At 35.1% G+C, this 25008-nt stretch overlaps 1 protein-coding gene across 4 annotated transcripts in view; it reads right to left on the reverse strand.

Moving 5' to 3' along the window:
- Positions 1–25008, reverse strand: part of LOC140860323 (uncharacterized aarF domain-containing protein kinase At1g71810, chloroplastic) — a 74016-nt gene that overhangs the window by 13296 nt on the left and 35712 nt on the right. For 3 of the 4 annotated variants that reach the window (XM_073263284.1, XM_073263283.1, XM_073263281.1), the window contains 14 exons: positions 18597–18687; positions 18451–18492; positions 18259–18367; positions 17021–17135; positions 16890–16939; positions 16469–16547; positions 14990–15040; positions 14713–14854; positions 14581–14625; positions 14182–14286; positions 14049–14090; positions 12466–12624; positions 9444–9563; positions 8673–9015 (listed from right to left, as the gene is read on the reverse strand). In XM_073263284.1, coding sequence (XP_073119385.1) covers positions 8911–9015; positions 9444–9563; positions 12466–12624; positions 14049–14090; positions 14182–14286; positions 14581–14625; positions 14713–14854; positions 14990–15040; positions 16469–16547; positions 16890–16939; positions 17021–17135; positions 18259–18367; positions 18451–18492; positions 18597–18687 — 1255 coding nt within the window. In that variant the 3' untranslated portion in view covers positions 8673–8910. Of the gene's footprint in view, positions 1–8672; positions 9016–9443; positions 9564–12465; positions 12625–14048; positions 14091–14181; positions 14287–14580; positions 14626–14712; positions 14855–14989; positions 15041–16468; positions 16548–16889; positions 16940–17020; positions 17136–18258; positions 18368–18450; positions 18493–18596; positions 18688–25008 lie in introns of those variants that run through there. The other variant, XM_073263282.1, reaches the window with a different exon arrangement.

Here is a 25008-nt window from a genome sequence, read left to right on the forward strand (position 1 = left end):
TCAGGTCTCAGACGGCGGTACATGTTCAGAGAGATTATAGCATGGTCTATAGCAGAAGGCAAAAGAGAAAATCATCTGTACTTGAGGCAGACGTTGGTGAGTAATTTTTAATTAAGTGCACATAAGAGAATTATGTATTAAAATTGTCATTTTAATTTTAAGTTGTTTGATGTATACTGTTAGGTGTTGATGATAATATGATCAGGGAATTGTTTCCCAAAAATAGCCGAGTTGAGCTGCCAACTATACCAGAGGAATCCTTTGAAGGTGAGTTAATGCATTTTTTTACGTATATATTTATGTATAGCATAACATAATAAATGATCAACTTTATGTTTTTAGATATTCAGGTGACTCCTAATGCGGTTATGTCAGGTTCTGAGGCAACCACGTCGAGAGGTTGTGACGGTGTGAGGCCATTTGTGGAGTACTTGACTTTCAAGGTAAACAACTCGTTGGCTCGAGTTAGAGCATCGATGCTTGTAAGTTCGCCTAGCAGAATAAAAGGATTTTATGACAATTATGACAAGTCGTTCTACAAGCCCATGACAATCGCAAATTCGCTCGTCACGATTTGTGTAAGCATTTAAAATTCGTGAACATTTGTAGATCAATTATTTTTTATCTTTGAAAAATATTCTTCTGTCGAATTTAGCTCATGGGTGAAGCTCTCCGTGGATTACTCGAGATTCAGCTAAAACATCCTGAAGTGATGTCAACAAACGTGTCCCTGATGGATAGGCATTTCTATGTGTCGATGTCCGTGGTGGATGAAGTTGAAAACCGAATTCTCAAAACAAATGTGGTAGGGGTGGTTAAAGGGATGGATCCAAAATGGCCTTGTGTCTCCTGGGCAAAGGCGCGAATAATCCTCATCCCAGTCCACAGAGATGGACGATGGTTTTTACTAAAACTCGTTGCAGGGGTCAATAAGTGCACTATATATGATTTGCAGCGAAAGCACGATCCTAAGTGCAAAGATCTGGATGAGGACATAGGGCCTATACTTATCAACGTTGCTCGTCTGCTATCTTTTGTTGGGAACAACCCACATCCTGAGAGGTCATGGTCTATAAAAATGTTTGATGAGTTCAAAGCCCAGATTAAACAGTACGTTATCATATCTCTAATGTGTAATATGTTTATCATTGACAGATGACTAATAGTTTCATATTGTTTTTATTTTACAGTGAGGATTCAGGAGCATTTGTCCTCGCCGTTGCTGGATATGCTTTATCCAAGAAAAGTGATTACCTAGTATTAAAGTTAGATGACAAACTTGTAACTGAGTTTAGATTTTTTTTACTCTGTAATATGTTTGATAATCAATGGACTATTCATTGATCTTTATTTCTTTTGAATTGATGAATTTAAGGTTTTATTTTCACAATTATGTTGAATCCACTAGTTTAACGATTTACAATCATGGTCGACCCAAAACTCATTGGGTTGACCCAAGGCTTGGATCACCCTGGGTCGACCCAAGGAACCCCCAAGGTTTGGGTAGCTTGGGTTGACCCAAGCTATGGGTTTACCCAAAGCTTGGGTCGACCCAAGCCTTGGGTCGACCCAAGCCCTGGGTCGACCCAAGGCTTGGGTCAACCCAAGCCTTGGGTTGACCCAAAAACTTCTTGGGTTGACCAAGAAACTTCTTGGGTCGACCCAAAAACTCTTGGGTTGACCCAGAAACTCTTGGGTTGACCAAAAAACTTTTCACGAGTATTTTATATAATGATACATGTTTTAATAGTTGAATCCATTGGTTTAACGATTTTAATATATAATCTTTCAAGTTATAACATATGTATCACGAGTATTTTATATAATGATACATGTTTTAATAGTTGAATCCACTGGTTTAACGATTTTAATATATAATCTTTCAAGTTATAACATATGTATCACGAGTATTTTATATAATGATACATGTTTTAATAGTTGAATCCACTGGTTTAACGATTTTAATATATAATCTTTCAAGTTATAACATATGTATATCCTATTTTCACGAGTATTTTATATAATGATACATGTTTTAATAGTTGAATCCACTGGTTTAACGATTTTAATATATAATCTTTCAAGTTATAACATATGTATATCCTATTTTCACGAGTATTTTATATAACGATACATGTTTTAATAGTTGAATTAACTGGTTTAACGATTTTAATATATAATCTTTCAAGTTATAACATATGTATCACGAGTATTTTATATAATGATACATGTTTTAATAGTTGAATCCATTGGTTTAACGATTTTAATATATAATCTTTCAAGTTATAACATATGTATCACGAGTATTTTATATAATGATACATGTTTTAATAGTTGAATTCACTGGTTTAACGATTTTAATATATAATCTTTCAAGTTATAACATATGTATATCCTATTTTCACGAGTATTTTATATAATGATACATGTTTTAATAGTTGAATCCACTGGTTTAACGATTTTAATATATAATCTTTCAAGTTATAACATATGTATATCCTATTTTCACGAGTATTTTATATAACGATACATGTTTTAATAGTTGAATTAACTGGTTTAACGATTTTAATATATAATCTTTCAAGTTATAACATATGTATCACGAGTATTTTATATAATGATACATGTTTTAATAGTTGAATTCACTGGTTTAACGATTTTAATATATAATCTTTCAAGTTATAACATATGTATCACGAGTATTTTATATAATGATACATGTTTTAATAGTTGAATCCACTGGTTTAACGATTTTAATATATAATCTTTCAAGTTATAACATATGTATCCGTTATTTTTACGAGTATGTTATATAATGATACATGTTTTAATAGTTGAATCCACTGGTTTAACGATTTTAATATATAATCTTGGTTTAACGATTTTAATATATAATCTTTCAAGTTTGGGTAGCTTGGGTTGACCCAAGCCTTGGGTCGACTCAAAAACTCTTGGGTTGACCAAGAAACTTCTTGGGTCGACCCAAAAACTCTTGGGTTGACCCAGAAACTCTTGGGTTGACCAAGAAACTTCTTGGATCGACCCAATTTTTTTTGGACAAGATATTTTTTTGACTTATTATTACAAAACACAAAGGTTGCTTCTATGTTTTTTTAACTCATTATTACAAAACACAAAAGCTACTTCTATCTTTTACTAAATTCTCCAATCGAAGGAATTCTATTTTGTTTTTTTCTACCCACTTTTTTTTGTAGACAAGGAGGTAATACAACTGGAAAATTAATGTTAGGTGGCCATTCACTTTCTTCCGGAACTGGATAGACAGTCTCTGAGTAAGCCATACACCATGTCATCGTAGAATAATACTCTGAACACAATTGATACAAGTCAATATTCGCTAACCAACTGGCTGCAATGGCATGAGCACATGGGAATCTATCAATATCAAAAACTCGGCAAGTGCATCTTTTAGATTCCAGGTCCACAATGGCCGAGTGTCGACCACTCCGAACATCAAACTCAAGACGGCCCAATTCAAAAACTTGCATTCCTTGGGCATCAGTGAACCGGCTGCGAAGAATTCCCTCGATGGTAGGGGTCAGATTATTGTTAGCTGCAACTGATGCGTTACGATATCGGACAAACCAAGATGATGTCTCTGTAAAGAATCTAAAAGTGATATTATAGGAAGCTTTCTCTCTTCAAGTAGTCTAGCATTGATTGATTCAACCCCGTTTGTCGTCAAAATATTGTAACGAGTATTTGGGCAATATGCTCGAGTCCATCGATCAAGTGTATCTCTTTCGTCCAAAAACTGCGCAGCCTCAGGATATCTCTTCCTAAAATCACTGTATGCAACATCAAACTCGTTTTGCTTATAAATTTTTGCAATCTGCAAAAACATTTCCGTTGCGCCCTTTTTTTTGCACCTGGTTTTCAAATTCTGGGATAAATGCCACACACAATGACCATGATGTGCATTTTTATAAACACTAGAAACAGCATTAATTATTCCCTGATGTCTGTCTGAAATTATCACCAGATCAGTCGAGTCTGGTACTACTTCTAACAACTTCGTCAAAAACCAACTCCACGAAGAAGTAGACTCACCATCGACAATTCCCCACGCCAAAGGATATTGATGATAATTTCCATCCTGTGCGGATGCCACAAGTAAAACACCATTGTACTTGCCTTTCAACCATGTACCATCAATTGACACACATTTTCGCATGCTTCGATATCCCCTGACACACGCACCAAAAGCAAGAAACATATACTTGAATCGATTTTTCTCGTCAACACATATGTCTGTTATGCTTCCTCGGTTCATCTTCTCAACCATGTGCAAATAACAAGGCAGTAGAGTAAAACTCTTGGTAGGATCACCTTTCAAAATATTGTCTGCTAGTTCTTTTCCTCTCCAAGCCTTGTAATATGATATATCAGCATTCATATTATTGCGCATCATCGCCATGACCGCTTTCGGTGTTATTTGTACTTGATTACCTTGAAAATTATTCACCAACATATCACGAACAACAATCGAACTAGCTCCACGGATTCTCTTACGCCTCCCCGTCAAATCACAAGTATGTGTATTGCAATATTTTCGAATGGAGAATACATGTGAATCTTTCATCTTTGAGGTCCAGATTCTCCACTTACAATTAGCCACGGTACATTTCACAGCATACACCACCTGACTACTTTTTACTGTCTCAAATTCAAAACATGCTTCCAAACTGATTCTTCTTAACAAATTTTTCACCGCATCTCTGTTTGGAAATTCTTGACCAACAAACAAGTTTGAACCATCTGTGAATGAAAATGTGTCATTAACAATATCCACATTTGCAACTATATCTGACTCATTTCTTGCAATCACAACTGTCTCATTACTTGCAACCACAATTGGCTCGCTATCAATATCCACAGTTGCAACCACAACGGCCTCATTATTTGCAACCACATTTGTCTCATCAAAAGCCTCACTAATATTATTACGATCCAAAGAAACAATATTCAAATCAAAATAATCATCATAAGAGTTTTGATCGTTATAATTAGTATTGCCTTCATCAATACCAACTTCATGCACATTATCAGAAACATCCAAAAAACCAACAACATGTTCAATTTCAACTTTAAGCACTGGCCTCGTTTTCGGACAACCAAAATACAGATATGCTTTCAAATCTTGATCATTCTCTATATAAATCGGTTGAATGTTGCACGACAACTCTAGAAGGTAACTCAACCTCAGGTTGGCAGACTCTTCTATTTTCCCAGCTCTATATAGTTCACGATTTAAATTTTCAAGAAGAAAAAAATCATCATATACTGGAATAGCTGCAAACTTTGAATTCGATCCGGGATTCCATTTATATACGTTTTCTTCACTCGCTTCCCATCTACCATCGAAATGAACAACTATTACTGTAGGCATAACCTACAAAATTCACATAAATTATAAGAATAAAACTATTTTAATCACAAAAAATAACAAGAACACTACATGCTCTGTCTATGATCTACCCATGGTCAACCAAAAGAGTTCTGGGTACAAAATAACAAGAACTACCTATGGTTAACCAAAAAAGTTTTGGCCATGAATTCTGGGTCAACCATGGTCGACCCAAAACTCATTGGGTTGACCCAAGGCTTGGATCACCCTGGGTCGACCCAAGGAACCCCAAGGTTTGGGTAGCTTGGGTTGACCCAAGCTATGGGTTTACCCAAGCTTGGGTCGACCCAAGCCTTGGGTTGACCCAAGCTTGGGTCGACCCAAGCCTTGGGTTGACCCAAGATCTGGGTTTACCCAGGGCTTGGGTCGACCCAGAGCTTGGGTCAACCCAAGCCCTGGGTAAACCCAGAGCTTGGGTCAACCCAAGGCTTGGGTCGACCCAAGCTTTGGGTAAACCCAGGGCTTGGGTCAACCCAAGCTACCCAAACCTTGGGTTCCTTGAATCGACCCAGATTCCAACACATCATTTTTTTTATTTGCACTTGCTAAATGAAAAGAATAACGACTTAAATCAGATAAATGCTTACATTCAACAATAATGGACAAAACTCTCTTAAAAAACAAGAATGGAGAAAACTTACTTGCGCTTGTACTTTGATAAAATTTTGTTTCAAATACAGATGAATGAGCAATAGAAGATGTTTGAAATAGATTAGGTTTTTTTCACAGCTCAAGGACTAGCATCCAGATGAAGAGAAAAATGAAGAAGATTGCAGGTTTTTATAGGTTTCCCGTTTCTTTTGCGGGAGAATTTGGTTGGGGGAGAAGAAACAAATAATAAACCTCCTGACATTGTTAATTCTTTTAATTTATTTATTTATTAGGTTTAATTTTAATTCAAATGAGTCAACTCCCTGTTTTTTAAAATAAATAGTCAACATCCCTTTATTTTAAATACTTCACAAAGTAATCATACTTTTTTAACCAACCCGTTAAAAAAAATCAAACGGGCCTTGAACTATTAAATTAGTGGGATGGGCAATGGAAGACCAAGTATGCTAGCCCATCATAGGATTTGGATATTTAAATTCCTAATTTTCGAAATTACAAAGGCCCAAAAATTTAAGGTGCCTTAAAAGCCCTAAAAATGACTCCGTTAGGTGAAAAATAAACTTTCAAAATATTTACATATATAAAAATGAAATTTTTCAATAAAATAAATCTTAAAATAATTATATTAGGCTCTTTAAAATCCTAATTAAATTTAACACATAATCATTATAAATAAAAGTTATTTAAACCTTTAACTTAATTTATTATATTATTCTATTTAAAATATTAATTATCCTAATTATGCATACGATTTATGTAAGAGGAAATTCTAGGCATTACAGATATAGTTCTTCTTCAACCCGAAGAGATTGGAATGTTGTAAAACATATATTTCGTTACCTTCGTGGTACAACTGACATGAGATTATTTTATTCGAAAAAAATCAAATTTCTCTTTAATAGGATATGCAGATGCAGGCTATCTTTCAGATCCGCATAAAGCCAAATCCCAAACGGGTTATGTGTTTACACGAGGGGACACCGCTATTTCATGGAAGTCAACAAAGCAAACTTTGACAGCGACATCATCAAATCACTCTGAGATAATTGCAATGCATGAAGCAAGTCGAGAATGTATATGGTTGAGATCTATAACTCAACATATTCAAGAATCATGCGGACTACCAACAACGAAAGATAACCCGACGACTATTTTTGAAGATAATGTTGCTTGCATTACACAACTAAAAGGAGGGTATATCAAAGGCGATCGAACGAAACACATTTCACCAAAGTTTTTCTACACGCACGAACTTCAACAGAAAGGTGATATTGATGTCCAACAAATCCGTTCAAGTGACAATGTAGCTGATTTATTCACAAAGGCATTACCGACATCAACATTAAAAAAATTGGTGCAAAAAATAGGGATGCATCAATTAAAAGATATTCGATGATTGAAATCACATGAAGTATCAATTGTTGTACTCTTTTTCCTTCGTTCAGGTTTTTCCCACTGGGTTTTACTGACAAGGTTTTAACGAGGCAACATTGAACTCTCCATCAATCATCTAAGGGGGAGTGTTATATATAGATGTAATATAATTGATTGATTTGATTGTAATTTTTCTTTTATACACTAATCCCTCTACCCTATAAATAGAGGTGTTTAGTCCATATATTATACACTCATCTTTTTCTATTATATTCTCTCTTGTATTTTATTCTCTCATCTTTCTCTACTAAATTTATAACAAAAATAAAATTGTTATAATATTTTATTTTAGAAAAATTTATGTGATTTGGAATTTATTTAAAAAATAATATTTAATATTTAATGAGTAAAGGATATGATGGAGATTTATTAAAATATTTTAGTATATTTTAGAAAGATATAATGTTAAAATAAGATCTATTTGAAAAAAGTATCTCCCCTTTACTTTTTTAAAAACAGCTTATTTTGACAGCTTATAAGCTGTTTTTAAAAAAATTTACCAAACAAAAATTTAGCGCTTAAAAGCTCTAAGACAGCTTATAAGCTGTTTGAAAGAGCTTTTAAGCTCTCCCAAACACCCTCTTAATCAAATTTTAAGACATGAAACATAATTTGGCTGAGTGTCAGTGTGCTTTAATCATTTTTATCAATTGAATTTCTTCCTCTAAGCTACCAATCGCCTTCATTTGTTAATTTGCAAGAAACTATCAAGGACCTTCAAACCAAACATCAGCTCGCATTAAGCCGCGTTCCAACATCTCCTAAGTGGTCAGCTACTTTTTCTCTTGGGATAATTGCACATATTACCTATGTGAAATCATGAGATTGCTTAAAACCCATATTACTATTAACCCCTTGTGTTTTGAAATTTTGAGCACAAATATCCCTGAAAACACGTACATACAAGAGATCGTGTGCTCAAAATTTGAAAACATGAGGAGGTATATGCCCAAGATTAAAAAACACAGAGAGCTAATAAATTATTCTTTTTTCATAGGGGTTTTTTAGCAATCTCGATATTTCATAGGGTTATATGCAATTACCCCTTTACTCTTTGAGGTTCCTCACAGTTCAGGTAATAATAATGTACATGTATGAGCTTTTGAAGCCATTTTTATATGTTTATAATTGAAAAGTGCGATTCAAATAAGTTAAAAACTAAATGCTTCAAATAGTTACTTTTACTGAAACCTCTATGTAAAATGTCTATGCGTTTCCTGGTTTGATGGTTAAGTCAACTAAAATAAATGATGGCAACATCATATGTCAAGATATAACATAAACGGAAAGCTATTGCATGCAAAACTATCTATAGAAAAAAGACAAGTACAAAAAATATTTTTGAAATGTTTGTGATGCATGCCAATTTATTAATGGCACGTGGAGGTAAATCATGGCAATCAGCTGATTATGGTGGAAGAATCACAAGGACGTACTCATGAAAAAGCTTGTCTTATTGTCCTCGCAGCGGCCCGAGAAACTAACTTTCCTGCAAGATCTGCCGGCAATTGTAGTAACTGCTGTTGTGATTCTTGTGGGAGCTGAAATTTTCGCATATGGAACAGCTTTATCAGTGAGGGAAAGTAATCAAAGAAACAGTTTTCAGGTATGCTTGAAGCTATTAAATTCTCCGTTCCTTTAGAGAACAAAAGCAAGGTCTGAAGAGTGACTGATGGAGAATAGTCCTATTCATAACACCGACAATTAATTTTTAATATGCAAAGACTTTACTCTCAGATATGATTGATTACCTTTAAATAGATTAGGTCTGATAGCGATATCCCATCAACAACTCATAATTTAATCAAAGTTAAGGCTTAAATTCTTTTTTGCTCTAAAGTTTTGCATTTTTTAAATCTTACTAATCAGATTCCGTATAGGATGGTTCAAATATATGGCACTATCATTCCTCTGTCGATATTTAAGTTCACTTCTCCATGAATTCAAATGCTCAACGTTCGGCCCTTACCTCTAGTATTACCGATAGAAGGGGTAACATTTCTCGACCAGATTCCAAAAGGTAAGGGAGCAATGAATCTTCATTTGAAGATCTTTTCTGGACCTCATATGAAGTGGCTTTATTGATATCCTGCAAGAAAGGATTGACACTTTGTTAAATCATTGTTACAGATCACTAACTATTTCCTGTAGCTTGAGCGCTGTTATCTGTAAACTAGCATGGAATAGTATGTCAATGCCATGTATAATGTTTTCCTTTCAAATGATGTGCGAGCACATGTTGTTTACGAAAAGCATTAATATAACATGAAGAAGTATCCAACTTCAACTTTGCAATAAAATACCCGTACCAACAAAATCACAACACGGAAACCAAAAAAGATGGCACATACAACCAAGTACGATTATGAATTAATCAGTGCAACACCAACTATATTGACTATGAAAATCAAAATTGAAAATCTAATTGTGGACCGGTAGTAAATAACATGCCAATTTCCATAATGTGTAATGGGTTTCAAATTTAATTCATACTGAACGACGATACTGAACATACAAGATAACTGAAGATTAGGCTCAGTACAATCTGCTCAATTAAGAGAATGGATAGTGATTACTTGTTACTTTAGTTCAAATTTGATTTCTTTCTGTGTCACACAAGTATTAGTTTGCTAGTACATGTTGTCGCAGCATGGTTCACCACTCATCGAGTTCTATTGATGTTGATTTGGATGACTCAAGAAGCTGATTTAATTTTATCTATTATTATTTTATAATTATGATAATATCTATGTTATATCTTTTAGGATTCTAGTTGTTATCTCCAACTAATAGAATATTTTTCTTAAAATTCCAGTTTGATTATAACTCTATATTCATTATGTTATATAAATGGACAATTGGTTGCATAATAAAATAATATTCTTGACTTTCTCAAGTGATTCTTTACGTTACTTTTCTTTTTTTCTTCTCAAATATCCAACAAATTGGTATCAAGAGTCACGTTCTTGAGAGATCTGTGAGATATAAAAATTTCATAATGATTCAGAATATTCTTTCATCACAATTGCACCTCAAGTGTTTGATGGAGCAATTTATCAAGTATGGGCTGTTAGAATGGAAGCATATCTAGATGCCAACGATTTATGGGAAGCCGTCAAACAAGATATGAAGTTCCAAATCTCGTTAAGCAAGTCTTATCATTTGTTTATACCAGAATCATGGCACTGAAAATAACCAAAGAAATTTGGTTTTTTTGAAGAAAGAATATGAAGGAAGTGAAAAGGATCAAAGGGATGTAGGTGCTGAATTTTAAATCAAGAATTTGATACGCAGAAGATGAAGGAATCAGAAAAGATCAAGGAATATTCTGACAAACTTTTCAATATTGTCAACAAAATCAGACTTCTCGGTACAAATTTTTCTGATTCTAGACTTATTCAAAAGATTCAAGTTACAATTCCGTAAAAGTTTGAAACCAAGATTTCATCATTGGAAAATTCGAAAGATATGTCAAGTATTACTTTGACAGAATTGTTGAATGTGCCGCAGGCAAAAGAACAAATTAGTGTTAATGAGGCAAGAATCACATACAGAGGGTGCGTTCCGAGCTAAATCACATAACAATTTTGATGGCAAGAACAAGAAAAAATATGGCAACACACAAGTTTTTCCACCTTGTCCCAACTGCAAAAAAACCAATCATCCACAAAATAAGTGTTGGTGAAGTCCAGAAGCAAGATGTCACAAGTGTGGTCAGGGCATGTGGAGAGAATATGCAAGACTCAACAACAAGGTAAGACAAAAGTTATAGAACATCGACCTCATGAGGAAGAGTTGTTTGTAGCATCATGTTTTGCCATTAATAACTCCAAAAAAAGTTTTCTAGTCGACAGTTGTTGTACAAACCATATGACTTATAATCGAGATCTTTTCAAAGAACGTATTCTAAAGTTAAGATTAGAAACGGACAATATATTGAATTAAAAGGCAAAGAAACTATAGCAATTGAAGGACACTCGGGTTTGAAATTAATCTATGACGTTTTATATGTTCCTGAACTTGATCAAAATCTTTTAAGTGTTAGTCAGTTGTTGGAAAAAGGCTATAAAGTGTTGTTTGAAGACAAAAAATATGTGATAAAAGATGCAAAAGACATTGAGTTATTTAAAGTCAAAATGCAAGGCAAGAGTTTGTCTTAGATTTAATTGAGGAATATGTTGATGCACCCTCCATGAATAAAAACAATTTGGTGAAAAGTTCAGTTCAACTGAAGGAGGAGCTCTCTGAATATGTTGTCTATCAATATGTGAAACAAACGAGACATATTTTTCAACAAAACAAGGTTTGGAGGCCTACACAGAATCATCAATTGATCCACACAAATGTAGGAGAACGAAATAAAACACCATACACTCATCGACAAAATGGAGTTATGGAGAGGACAAAGTATATGCATCGCGCTGGTGAAATTCATCTTAAATGAGAAAAAAAGAATTTTTAGATATGTTAAGGGCACAAGTTTACTTGTGGCCAACCAGAATAAACCGCCTGACATCATCAATATTCGGTGCACAAGGATGAAGTATGCAGTTTTCGAGCCAAGGAGGAGTGTGATTTGGATGACTCAAGAAGCTGATTTAAATTTATCTATTATTATTCTATAATTATGATAATATTTTTATTATATCTTTTAGGATTCTAGTTATCTCCAACTAGCAGAATATTTTTTTATAACTCTAGTTTGATTAGAACTCTATATTTATTGTATTATATAAATAGACAATTGATTGCATAATAAAATAATAATATTATCGGCTTTCTCAACGGATTCTTCATGTTACTTTTCTTTTTTTCTTCTCAAATATCCAACAAGTTCATTTATCAAAACAGAAGTTTCACTGTACATAGACACCGGTATATTGATGCCCATTATTTTCAAATAGACTGACAAATCAAAACATCTAGAAAAAATATGGCGCTTGACTTTTGCTCAAGGACAGGGACATTCATCCTTAAAAAATATCTCTCACCTTTACAGAGGTTTCAGCTCGCTGAATCCCTGAGAATAGAGCAATGAGGTGTTGCAATGTTCTCAAATTCCTGATATCTTCATCAGTCAACAAGGAAACAGCATCAGGTCTGAAGGATGTTATTGAGTTGAATGTCGCTATCCCAAGTGCATCCAAGCCCTATGTCCAGTTGCAAACACAAACAATAATTAACAGTAACAATCATCAAATATAAGGACTCAAATGTTATTTCAGAAATATGACACTCGTCAACCCAAAAGTCATCACTAAGGTATCGTTTATGGACCATAAATTCAGAAATTCTTTTATCCAAAAAAAAACACAGGTACTTTTCAATAATATATTTCAGGTATAGTTGTTTCAACAAATTTCCATGTCTTAATCATTTCTAAGGCCGAAACTCGGAAGTAACCAACAAGATGCTCAGTTAAAGAGAAATTGTAGGATCGAGCGCTTGTCGCTTTACCAAAAGTTATAGCTAGTGGTGACGGTGCAACTTAAATATTTTAAACCGTATAACAGTCAAGCGTCACGTTTTGATTGCTCTACCCAGCTGGGGCAATTATTTCACCCCAACAATACTCCTCTCAATAATGGTTTAATTGCATACACTACCCTTGTGAAATCGCGAGATTGCTAAATACCCCCAATGAAAAAAAACGATCTATTAACTCCCTGCATTTTCATATCTTAAGCATATACATCGTCACGTTTTCAAATTTTGAGCATTCACCTCTTGTCAGTATATGCTTTCAGGGGTGTTTGTGCTCAAAATTTGAAAACACGGGGAACTAACAGCTATAGGGGATTTTTAGCAATCTTTTGATTTCACAGGGGTAATGTATGCAATTAACCCCTCAATAATTGCACTCCTTGCAATCAATAGGAATTGAACCCGTGACCTTGACTCTGATACAAATTGTAGGATCGAGTACTTGCCGCTTTACCAAAAAAAATAGCTGGTGGTCACAGTGCAACTCTATTCAGCAGTGACCATTATTGCACCCCAACAAAACTTATTAAAAACTCATTTGATAAAGAGAACTCATCTAAAACTTTCAAAATAACATATTGTAAAAAGCAATGAGAAAAGTTATTTTATTTCTTTGTCATTCAATACAAACAAAGGTGTTCAATATATAGACAACTAACCCGTATATCTCCACTAACCTAGGGATATGATATTTATTTTCCAAAATAAAAATAAAAAGATACAAAAAGATATAAATAACTAAATCTCTCTCTTTCTAAACACATAAAGAAAGCTGATCGATTCATAGCAAAAAATTAAACAAAACAGGACACAACTCTCCTTAGTCGGATAGCAGTTGAACTGATTAGAACTGGTTGATGATTATGAGCCCTTACTCGGATAGCAGTTAAATTGATTAAAACTGACTGACGGTTATGTGCATTGATGAACATTGAGACAAGATTTAAGACCAGTAACCATCAATCATGATACATGTTTGCCAAACTCGTTCACTTGTTTCTTATTTTGTACTACGAAGAGAATAAGATGAAATAGAGCAAAGATACTAAATTCAAAACATGAAAAGTGGAAAGATGTCCTAAAATTTTACCTTCGCAAATTCCTCGAGAAGTATTTCTCTCATGAATGCACTCTGCAGAAATTAGAATATATTTGAAAAATCTGTATACGGTCTGAATTCTTGATTTTGTCCAGTAGTTAATGATGAGTTACAAGAGAGAAACCTTCTCATTTAAAGCGAATGACACAATTTGTCTGATAAACATCTTAGTGCCATTATCTGCTTCCAGCTTTCTAGCCAATGTTCTTTGTGTTCGGGCACGCATTGACTGTAACGGGGGAAAGTTAAAGAAGTATGCCGAGTGAGCTTAATAAGTCATATTTGAATAGTTTGTGAGTGCTTTCAAGTCACCAACCATCACACGCACATTGGACTTTTTGCAATTTAGGACAGAGCAATAGTAGAAAGAAAATAGCTACTTGACTAAAACCAATGCAACTGAGAAGGGTCAACAAATGAACCAGATATATAAATCTGATTAAACATAAAGCTGATGGATGCAAGTGATATTGAGATACTAATTGACATGCTGATGCACGAGAGATTTTTTAGTATCTCTCACCTCTGTTAAGAGAGACTCTAATCGGTCAACCCTGAACACTCCATCCTGTTTAAGAACATGGAATCAGTACAGCTGTCTTTATTAAACATTACTTCCAGACAAAAGATATTATCCTTCATGGAGATGATGTACCTTATAAAGAAGAGCTTGCAAAGAAGATTTCAATTTTGGCGAGCTGTCAGTAAGCACCTTCTGGGCAATCCAAGGATATGTACTGCCCAGAACTTTGTATTCTGGGTTGAAGCTGATAGCTATTCCCTCCAAAACAGCTAAGCTGGATGTTACAGATGATTTATCTCAAGTAAAGACATTGACAGTAACTAGAAAGAACAGAAGGCATGCCATACTCTAATGTATGAAAGCATTATATTTAAATAACAAATGATGGAAAATGAGAAATTACGATCACCTTCTAATGACAAGAGAAAAATAAGAAGGAATTCTGAATTTGAATTTGTACCTGCAGATAAGATTCCCCACAATAAATAATAAATATGGATAAACAAGTAAATGCATAAATAAATATGGGGGTGGGTCACTCTCATTACAGATTTAAAAACCTACACAATATTTAACAACAAATCGACCTGAGTGTAAAAAAAAAAGTGCAAGTGTTGCTCTGCTTTAGTATGATTTTAGCACAAGTGGTGAGGCAACCGATTTATGACCTTCCCTCCGCATCTATTCTAAAAAATGACCTTCTTTGACTAAAAACACAAGATACAGCCTATTGCATAATGCTATTTTAACAAATGAAGGTTATTTTTTATATTCAAATTTGTGTAGGGTCATCGACCCAATTCCCCGAAGTAGTTTGGTATCTTGTATCTTCAAACTAAAGGACAATTGTACAACAGATAACCCAAATTTAACAAGTAATATCAAAACTTTTAACTGTTATAAATGAAGAAATCAACAAGAACCCAATGAGGGGCTGAGAAAGAGGATATATAGAGTAGCCAAAAAAGAAAGGAGAATTAGTATTTCAGAAATAAATAAAATACGATTGCACGAGGTTTTACACATAACATCTATACAAATTCAATGATATTAATATTTGGTTCAAATATGATTTCTTCTGTAAGAACAATGCAGGCTTATTTTCCAATTCACATAATGCTCCATAGCTATTTTCATGTTCCTGTCAACGGTAACAATCGATACTCTTATTCCTGCTCAAGCTATTTAATCGAATTTAGTTTAATTTCTTCATGTGGCGTACTAAATAATCTCCTTTTGACATTGTTACTCAATAGATTTGTGATTTCTAACGGTGTAAATAACGCGTTTTAATTTGTCCATAAAATTATAAAATTCTATTTCTTTACACCCAAGGTGTCACGACTCTCGCTAATAGATTAGTATTGTTGGATTCATCAGAAACTTATAGAATAGCTAAAGGAGACTCATTAGTAGTGTCCAATTGAGTATATTTTAGAGCACAGATTGCCTATCACGAATTTATAACTTAACTTAAAGGATCATAAATAGCCCATATATCAGCATCTTATCCCGTCTTGTTCATCTTCACTAATCAAAAGAACTAATGTTCCAAAATAAATCAATGAACCAAGTTTTATTCAATAGTTTTAAATTCAAAATCATTTTTGAACTAGCGGATACAAGGTCAGCTGTACCAGTGTTGTTATCCAGATGAATAGTATTGAACATACCTAAAAATAAGGCCCGATTCTAACCAACTTTTCAAGCAAGCTGCATTTTAACATGAGCTTGAGTACATGTTTGAACCCTACATGGGCACAATCTATATCTACAGAAAGTTGATGAAAGCTAAGATGGCTTGAGCTCATTAGAATTACACAAGTGAATCCATCAGAAATTATCCCCACATAAATCCAATAAAGGGAAAAGATACAAGGATTTTTACATAGTGGCTCCCAAATTTCCAAGAAGATTCTCAAAGTTTAGATTGCTAACTCCTTTGGAAACAGCATTCCGAAAGACACCTGCATATTCTTTCATTTTAGGCAATTGAAAGCAAATATGGAAATTCCGAATCTACAAACCAAGGTTCAAAGACCAATGGGCAAGCAGAGAGTCGCAGGGTTGGACTATGTAAGTAATAAAGGAGAGAAAATACTGAATGATTCTATTATATTTCTCATTATGCTCCATACAATACACGATACTTTAAAGAGAAGAAAGAAACCAAAAAAAAAAAGAAAGTGAATTCAATCCCCCATACAAAGGAATTTAAATCAATTACTCCGTCAATCCCTTATATCAAGGGATTTTACACAATAATGTCCTAAATTTCCAACAGATGAAGTATCTATATCAGACAAAACCTGTTAATGCTTGTGCCACAGCATCCTCATCAGCAGTTGGTGGAAGAAGCCTGTGGAGAATATTTTAGAATTTGTCAGCAACATCACCATAAGTTCAACATTAGCTGAATAAAGATAGATAATCAAGGTACCCAAGTGTTACAAAGTCTTTTGCAAGTGAATCATAATCACGGTTTACAAGGTGGAGACAAGCTTCAATGAAGCCATCACGAAGTTCTTGTTTGAACTCACCCATCATGCCAAAGTCTGAGAGTTAAAGTAGATCTTTCAGAACTAGGTGAGATATAACTGAATAATTGAATTTAAAGGTTACGATCACAATGTAATAATAAAATATGTTCATAAACTAAACAGAACACGCCATGTTGTTACTTTTCCATGAACAGTTTATCTTTGTGGTGAACATCTCAAAATTCACATGCTATTTTTAGTATTTGCTACGGAGCTAGCTACAGAATCAGACTGCTACGTTGCTTTGCAGTCGTTGATGCAAGTAATCTGGCAAATAGTCAGTCTCAAACTTAAGTGACGAAACAAGATAGTTTCTGGTCAAACTTGATTAAAAATACAACAAGGACTAATATCTTAAACTCAACTCTCACCCTTCCCAAATTCCCCCAACACCCCATCCACAATCTCAAAACACTAAAATACCCTTTTCACTTTACAAAAATTTGAGATGGAAAATCAAATTCTCAGTCACTCATGGATAACCACAGACAGTCATCGGTGACTAGCATAAAAATTATAGCATAAGCAGTCTGGGTGTGGAAGACAGCAATCATGTTTCTGTTTCCACAACCAAGAAAAAAAAAGATGATTTAAAGACTAAGTTTTTTAAATGCTACCAAAATCAGTACCAATTTAGTCATCATCATAGATAAATGATTAGGAAGTTTCCACAATTACCTCTTAGCAGTCATTCAAGTGTAAACCTTTTGCTAGTGAAAGAAAATACCGGAAGGGATTTACCGAAAACAATGGATAAATATTCACATGAAGTCATGAAGACATGAATACGTAAATCCTGGTTTTGTAGAAATGACACTAGGTCAAAAAAGCAAGAGCTGAACTGGAATTTGGCAAAATATTTAATCAGCTTGTAATGTCTCAACCATAAATCTTATCAGAAGATTGACAGTTCGTAATTACTTTCGATTAATTATTAATCCGATAAAGGAAAATATCTATAATGTTTATAATTACTTCATATATAGAGCACTGGTTTGAAAAAAAATGACGAACAAAAGATAATTCTGATTTTTCTAAGAATCCATGTGAGTTCTGATTTGAAGGTTATTTCTGCAATATTCAGTTACAAGTTGTATTCTTCATATGTGCAATAATGAATACAATTTTGGAAAAGTACCCAAGTAGGCCAGTTTTCCATCATATGTACGAAGTAGGTTTCCTGGATGTGGATCAGCGTGATAGAATCCAAACTCCAAAAGTTGATTGAATGAACAATAAACTCCTACCTGCAGAGAACTTAACAAAGCAACTTACCAAATAGACATTTGTCAGGTAAAATTGCATTTTGCTAGTATATTCAAGAACAGACCTCGATCATGTATAAATCCCTAACCTCCATCAACTTTTGACCCTGCATTCATTCAAAATGAGCCACAAATTGTTTCATCAGAAACAAAATCATTAGTGCTGAAAGTTATAATTAACTTATATTTAGAACAAAACAAAAAAAATCACCTCCACCCATTGCATGATGAGAACTTTGCTAGTTGTTTGATCTATGTACATCTCTGGAACCACAATATCTTGTATACTGCCGTATAACTGTCTGATTAAGCAAAAAGCACACAAAAACTAGATATCATCAGTTGGAGGCGCGTTTTCTTGATTAAAATGCAGTCAAAGCACAGAAAATGATTCTGTCAACCAAGAAAAGGATTCAAAAACACAAGTTAAAAGAAGATAACTTGACACAAAATTCATAGTGATGTTTGGAGATCTTTCAAAACATCAACAATCACAAGGAAGCCATGAACTTGAATTGTAAGTCACCCTTTGTTATGAATCCAGACCCATCTTCTGTTAAGGGCCTTGATCCATTGGGTCCAGGTACTTCAGAATCAGAAGACCCATCTTCTGTTAATTTCTTTCAATTATATTTCTCGTGGAGTGAGTTACTAGCATTTAGATAGGGAGAGAATTGTACAGAGGCAATATTCTCTGGGATTTCAATTTCATTTGAATACAAATTACCATTTCTTCTTAATTGTTTTTGTTTGTTGAATTCATTATTGCAAATCACAACATTGGTCCAAGCTATCGGATCCGAAGGACGTCTGAATTCGATTGCAAGCGCACGAGTAGATACAAAGATTGAGTTGCTTGCGTTCGAAGGTGAAGATCCAATGGGATGGGTGGGAAAATAAAACAGTATTTTGAAGTTCACGATACCGCTATTGAATGTAGGCTTAAATTGGCTTACATCTGTATGCATGGGTCAACCGTGCATTAGTGCTGCTGGATGAAGGGACAGATTCCCAACATGTATTGGGACAGATTTGTTGAGGAGCTAATCAAACAATTCGAAGGATATAATCTCAATCCTTTTTGAATTGATGGCTTCGTTGAACCGGGTCAACACTTGATTGATACTTACATAGAACAATTCGAGATGTTGATTGTGCGAATTGGGGACATGTAGGAGAATCAATGTTTGGGTTATTTTATGAGTGGATTGCGGGAAGAAATATGGCGGAGGATGATCGTTCATAATCCTCGGACGGTGGATCGTGCGATGATGTTAGAAAGATGATTGGAAATGAAATTATATGGTAAGGTATTGGATCAAGGGAGAAGCAGATCTGGTATAGGTTTGGGTTGTGGCCTTGAGCAGAAAAGAGGCATAAATAATGGTAGGGCCTAACAAACCCACTTCAGTGATAATGGCCGCACCAACGCTAAACATTCACATGTCACCGGGAAGACAGTAAGTCCAGAGAAGGTAGCCATGCGTAAGCCTTATACACCCATGACTTACGGTGGAGGGTCACGAGCCAATTCTGGCGGTAGCAATGGGATGGAGATCGGAGTGGTTAGGGTTCGACGCAAAAGAATCAGGATGGCAGAATACAGTACTTGCACAAGCGAGAAACGGGATTGTGTTTTAAATGCGGGGTACGCGTTTATTGTCAAATCATTCAGGAGTTTATTTGATGCCCTTATGCACCTCATTTAGACATTTTTCAGGAGAGAGCAATATTCTTGCATAGAACATATATTATGCTATGAACTGATAAGGCCAATTTTCGTACTTATATCTTATATGATATATGATTTAACTTGACTTTTATCATTTATCAGCGATATGCGTCTTATGTGTTGTTCGTATCGTATGCGGGAATTTAGGTAACAATCATTTTTAGATTGGTTAAAAGATGTGAAATAAGATTAAAAGAGGAAAAAAAAAATTTGACCGAAGCAAAATGAAGTGCGAGAATTGAAGTCCAAGCAAGAAATCAAAGAGTAAGGACCGTTGCACCTGTGCTAGGCGAGAAATCATGAAGAGATTTTGACGCCGAGAAGCGGCCTCTTTACAGCGTACCAGCGCCCGATCATCAAGCACGTAGCGCACCCGCGCCCTCCAACCGGTCACCCGTGCCGCGTAGTCTTTCAAATTTTGGAAACTTTTCGTGACAGCTTAAAAATGAATTTTTGGGCCTTTTTGTAGAGACTTTTGAGGGTTGCTGATAGGGGACAACGGCTGAAGACTTCTAGAGCGCACAAGAGCCAGAGAACTTGGTATGAAGGTCGGAAGACGGCGGAATCCGGAGACGAAGACGGCTGAAGACTTCTAGAGCGCACAAGAGCCAGAGAACTTGGTATGAAGGACGGAAGACGGTGGAATCCGGAGACAAAGAACCTTATACTAACTTCGTTCTTGTTCTTCTTTTGTTTTTATTTTTTTACTTTGATGGGTTGTTGGATGAACATGCTTACTTTTATTTTAAAATTCATCATAAACTAATTTTTTAGTCTAGAGGGTAGACGTAACTTGAGTTGAACCCATGATTTTGATGTCTTGATTTATATATTCGAATTCTTCGCACGGTTTATTGTGTTTTTCTGTTTTTAATGCTCTCAATTTACTGGTCGTAGAGTGAATGATTGTTTATAATCTATCACTTGGGATATGTGATTTTGAATAAGACGTACGAAAATACATCGTTGATGTTATATTGTTCGGAACGCGTATAACTCCATTGAAGCCATTAAAAGAATTGTTGTGATATCTACCGGATTTTATATTCAAAACTCGATAGGAATATTGAGTCTAATATTAGACACGGACTTCTACTGATCACTTGGGAAAGAGAGTAGAAAATGATACAGATTCTTGGTTAATAAACTAGAAGAATTTACAATGAAGAAATCAATATGGATTAATCTTGGTGGATAGTCAAGTGAATTTGAACATCTAGAATTTATCTCTCATTGATTAAGCGTCTTGCAAATTCATCGTTGGTTAATTTTATATATTGCAATTTTTAGTTTTAGTTAATTAAATAAATTCATATCATCATCGTAGCTCTGAATAGGATTGAGATGTTATTAATTCCAAATATTTAATATAATATCATCTGACTCATTTTCTGTGGGATCGACTTGGAGTTAATTCCCTATATTAAAACTTGATATCGTACGCTTGCGAGCGAAAATACTGCAACATGATCTTATCCAGGCTGGTTGTGAGGATTAAGGAGCAAAAACGTGATTGTCCATTTTGTGTCGCGACAACTGCTATGACAATGTTTTGTCAGTACCATTTATTCATTTTGTTTTTTCGAGGTTAAAATTGTTGGTGGTGCACACACATTAAAGGCTACATGATTCATTCCTAGGGAGAGAAAGGGTCCTAAAGGCTAATAACCATGAAAGAATCGATAAACAAGGCATAATAATTTTATTCAACGCTTCAGAGATAATGATAATACAACATGATGTTTCAAAATATATAAAAAAAAACTTTCTACAACTAAAAGATAAGATACCAATCTTGTCAATAATAAGATATTTCTTAAATTAGTTTAGATTAGATTTGTTAGAATAAAATCTGACAAATTAGGAAAGAGATTATTATGTTCCCGATCTGTGGGGATTTGATTTTATTATCTTTGGCTCTTTAATTGTACGCTTTGTATAACTTTATTTGTATAAGATTGATTATTTTTCTCTTCTCTGCCATACCCTACGTATTCTACATGGTATCAGAGACCGAGGATTGGTCATAAACTTTAAAGCAGCCATGGTCGGCGCTGGGTCTATCTCTTCCGAATCTGACGGCAGCTATGGCACTGTCCCTCCGACCGGCGGTCCTCAAGTCCCATCAAACATTGCACTTTCTGAAAACTCCCTTCAAATAGCCATCCATAAATTAAATGGAAAAACTATCTTGAATGGGCTCAATACGTACGACTGGTGATCGATGGCAAGGGCAAATTGGGGCACTTGAACGGCGAGGTGAAGCCACTGGCATCTACAGATCCGAAATATAAACAATGGCGATCGGAAACACCATGGTCACTGCTTGGTTAATTAATTCACTGGCAAGGGAAAATTGGGGCACTTGAACGGCGAGGTGAAGCCACTGGCATCTACAGATCCGAAATATAAACAATGGCGATCGGAAACACCATGGTCACTGCTTGGTTAATTAATTCCATAGAACCCGCAATAGGTAAACCCTTTATGTTTTCACCTATTGCCCGTGATATTTGGGAGGCGGCTCAAGAAACATACTCTGATTTGGAAAACTACTCTCAGTTATATGATCTGAATACTCGAATGTAGCGACATCAACAAGGAATTCGAGACGTGACGTCTTATTACAATGAATTGTTGACGATTTGTCAAGAATTGGATTTGTTTGAAACTGATGAAAGGGAAAGCAAGAATGACTGTTCTTGCTACAGGAAAAATATTGAGCGTGGTTGTGTGTTTGTTTTCTTGGCTGGATTAAACACAGAATTAGATGTCGTTCGGGGCAGACTCCATGGCCGCAAGCCTCTTCCAAGTCTTCGTGAGATTTTTTCTGAAGACGGCGTGAGGAAGCTTGACGCCATGTTATGTTACAGCGAGTCGATGAACATAGAGTGGAAACTGAGGGATCAGCACTGGTTAGTCAAGGAAAAAAAGCTGCTGGTGATTATCGTGATGGAGGAAAGCAGAAACCTTGGTGTGAGAAATGTAATAAGCCATGACATACTGTGGAAACATGTTGGGAGATTCATGGAAGACCAACACATTTAAAAAAAAAAGGCCAGTCAACAACAATAGAAACGGTAATGGATACCACAGCAACAGTAGAAGTGGTAATGGCAGTCATGCCTTTCAAACAGGTAGTTCTGAATCCTCAGATTCGTCTCCTTTCACGAAGGATCAACTAGAGCACTTGTCCAAATTACTTCAATCTCATTTAAGAAAATCGAGTCCTTCTTGCTTTATGGCCCAAACAAGTAGTCATTCTATGACAACTGTTGCATATGTCAAGTCTAACAATTTTTGGATTTTAGATCCAGGTGCAACGGATCATATGACAGGAACATCGCAATTTTTTTCTTCATATATCCAGTGTGCTGGTAATAAGAAGGTTAAAATTGCTGATGGGTCCTTCGCATATGTCGCTGGGAAGGGCACCATTATTATTTCCCCCTTCCTAACCCTTGTTAATGTCTTGCATGTTCTTCTATTGTCATATAATCTGCTCTCTATCAGTCAGATAACTTGTGATCTTAACTGTCGTGCCATTTTTCTGTCCTCTCATTGTGAGTTTCAGAATTTAGCATCGAGGAAGATGATTGGCAATGTATGGCAAGACAGTGGACTTTATCTTCTCGATGCTACATCCATCTTTGCAAAACAAGATCAGAAGACTTGTTTCAACTCTATTTCTAATTCTAGTGACAGTGAGATTATGTTATGGCATTTTCGTTTAGGGCATCCAAATTTTCATTATCTAAAACAGTTTTTTCCTACATTATTTATGAATAAAAGTTCTACGTTTTTTCAGTGATTCATGTGCATTGGCTAAACATCATCGCTCATTGTTTCCTTTGCACCTTTTACACTAATTCATAGTGGGTCCATCTAGAGTAGCAACCTTGTCTGGTAAACGCCGGTTCCTAACATTAATTGATGATCACAGTAGAATGACTTGGACGTTTCTTTTGAAAGACAAATCTGAAGCTGGATGTGTGTTCACAAATTTTTATATCATGATCCACACTCAGTTTCAGACCAAAATTAAAATATTTCGGAGTGATAATGGGAGGGAATATTTTAATAATTTATTGGAGACTTTTTTTTGAAGAAAAATGGATCGTACATCAACACTCTTGCCCTCACACTCAACAAAATGGGGTGGCTGAAAGAAAAAATAGACACCTCCTTGAAGTTGCTAGGGCTATAAGCTTTCATACTAAAGTTCCAAAACATCTTGGGGAGAGGCTATTTTGACAGCAACTTATTTGATTACCAGATTATCTACGAAAATTTTGAATTTGCAGCCTCCGATCAAAATCTTTAAAATTTTTTTTGCTACAACTAGATTGATCTCCGATATTCCCCTGAAGGTTTTTGGTAGTATAGCTTTTGTTCATAATCATGATCCAGGACGCTCCAAACTCGATCCCAAAGCACATAGGTGCATCTTCATTGGCTACACTGCAAATCGGCGAGGCTACAAGTGTTTTGATCCTATCTCAAAATTTTTTTTTGTATCTATGGACGTTACTTTTTTTGAAAGTCAATCCTACTATGACTCCCCTTCAGGGAAGTATAATAGTAGCGAAGATGAATATTTAACCAATTTAGACCTAAAAATTGATTTCATAGATAATGATGTTTCTGTCCAAACTGTGCCATCTCATAATGCTGACACAGGAGATGAAGGAAAGAAAGGGTTCAAAGGTTTTGTTTATCAAAGGAAGGGTCAAGCACGGAGAGGTAGGAAAACTGTCCCACCACGAGGCCATGATTCAAATCTGGGGCTAAATCATGAAACTCGCAAGGTAACCCCTTCTGACGATATTGAACTTCCTATTGCTCACAGAAAAGGTACTCGGTCATGCGCTAAGCACCTATTGTCAAACTT

The sequence above is a fragment of the Henckelia pumila genome, chromosome 4 (genome assembly GCF_033568475.1).
Source record: "Henckelia pumila isolate YLH828 chromosome 4, ASM3356847v2, whole genome shotgun sequence".
In the NCBI taxonomy this organism is placed as follows: Eukaryota; Viridiplantae; Streptophyta; class Magnoliopsida; order Lamiales; family Gesneriaceae; genus Henckelia; species Henckelia pumila.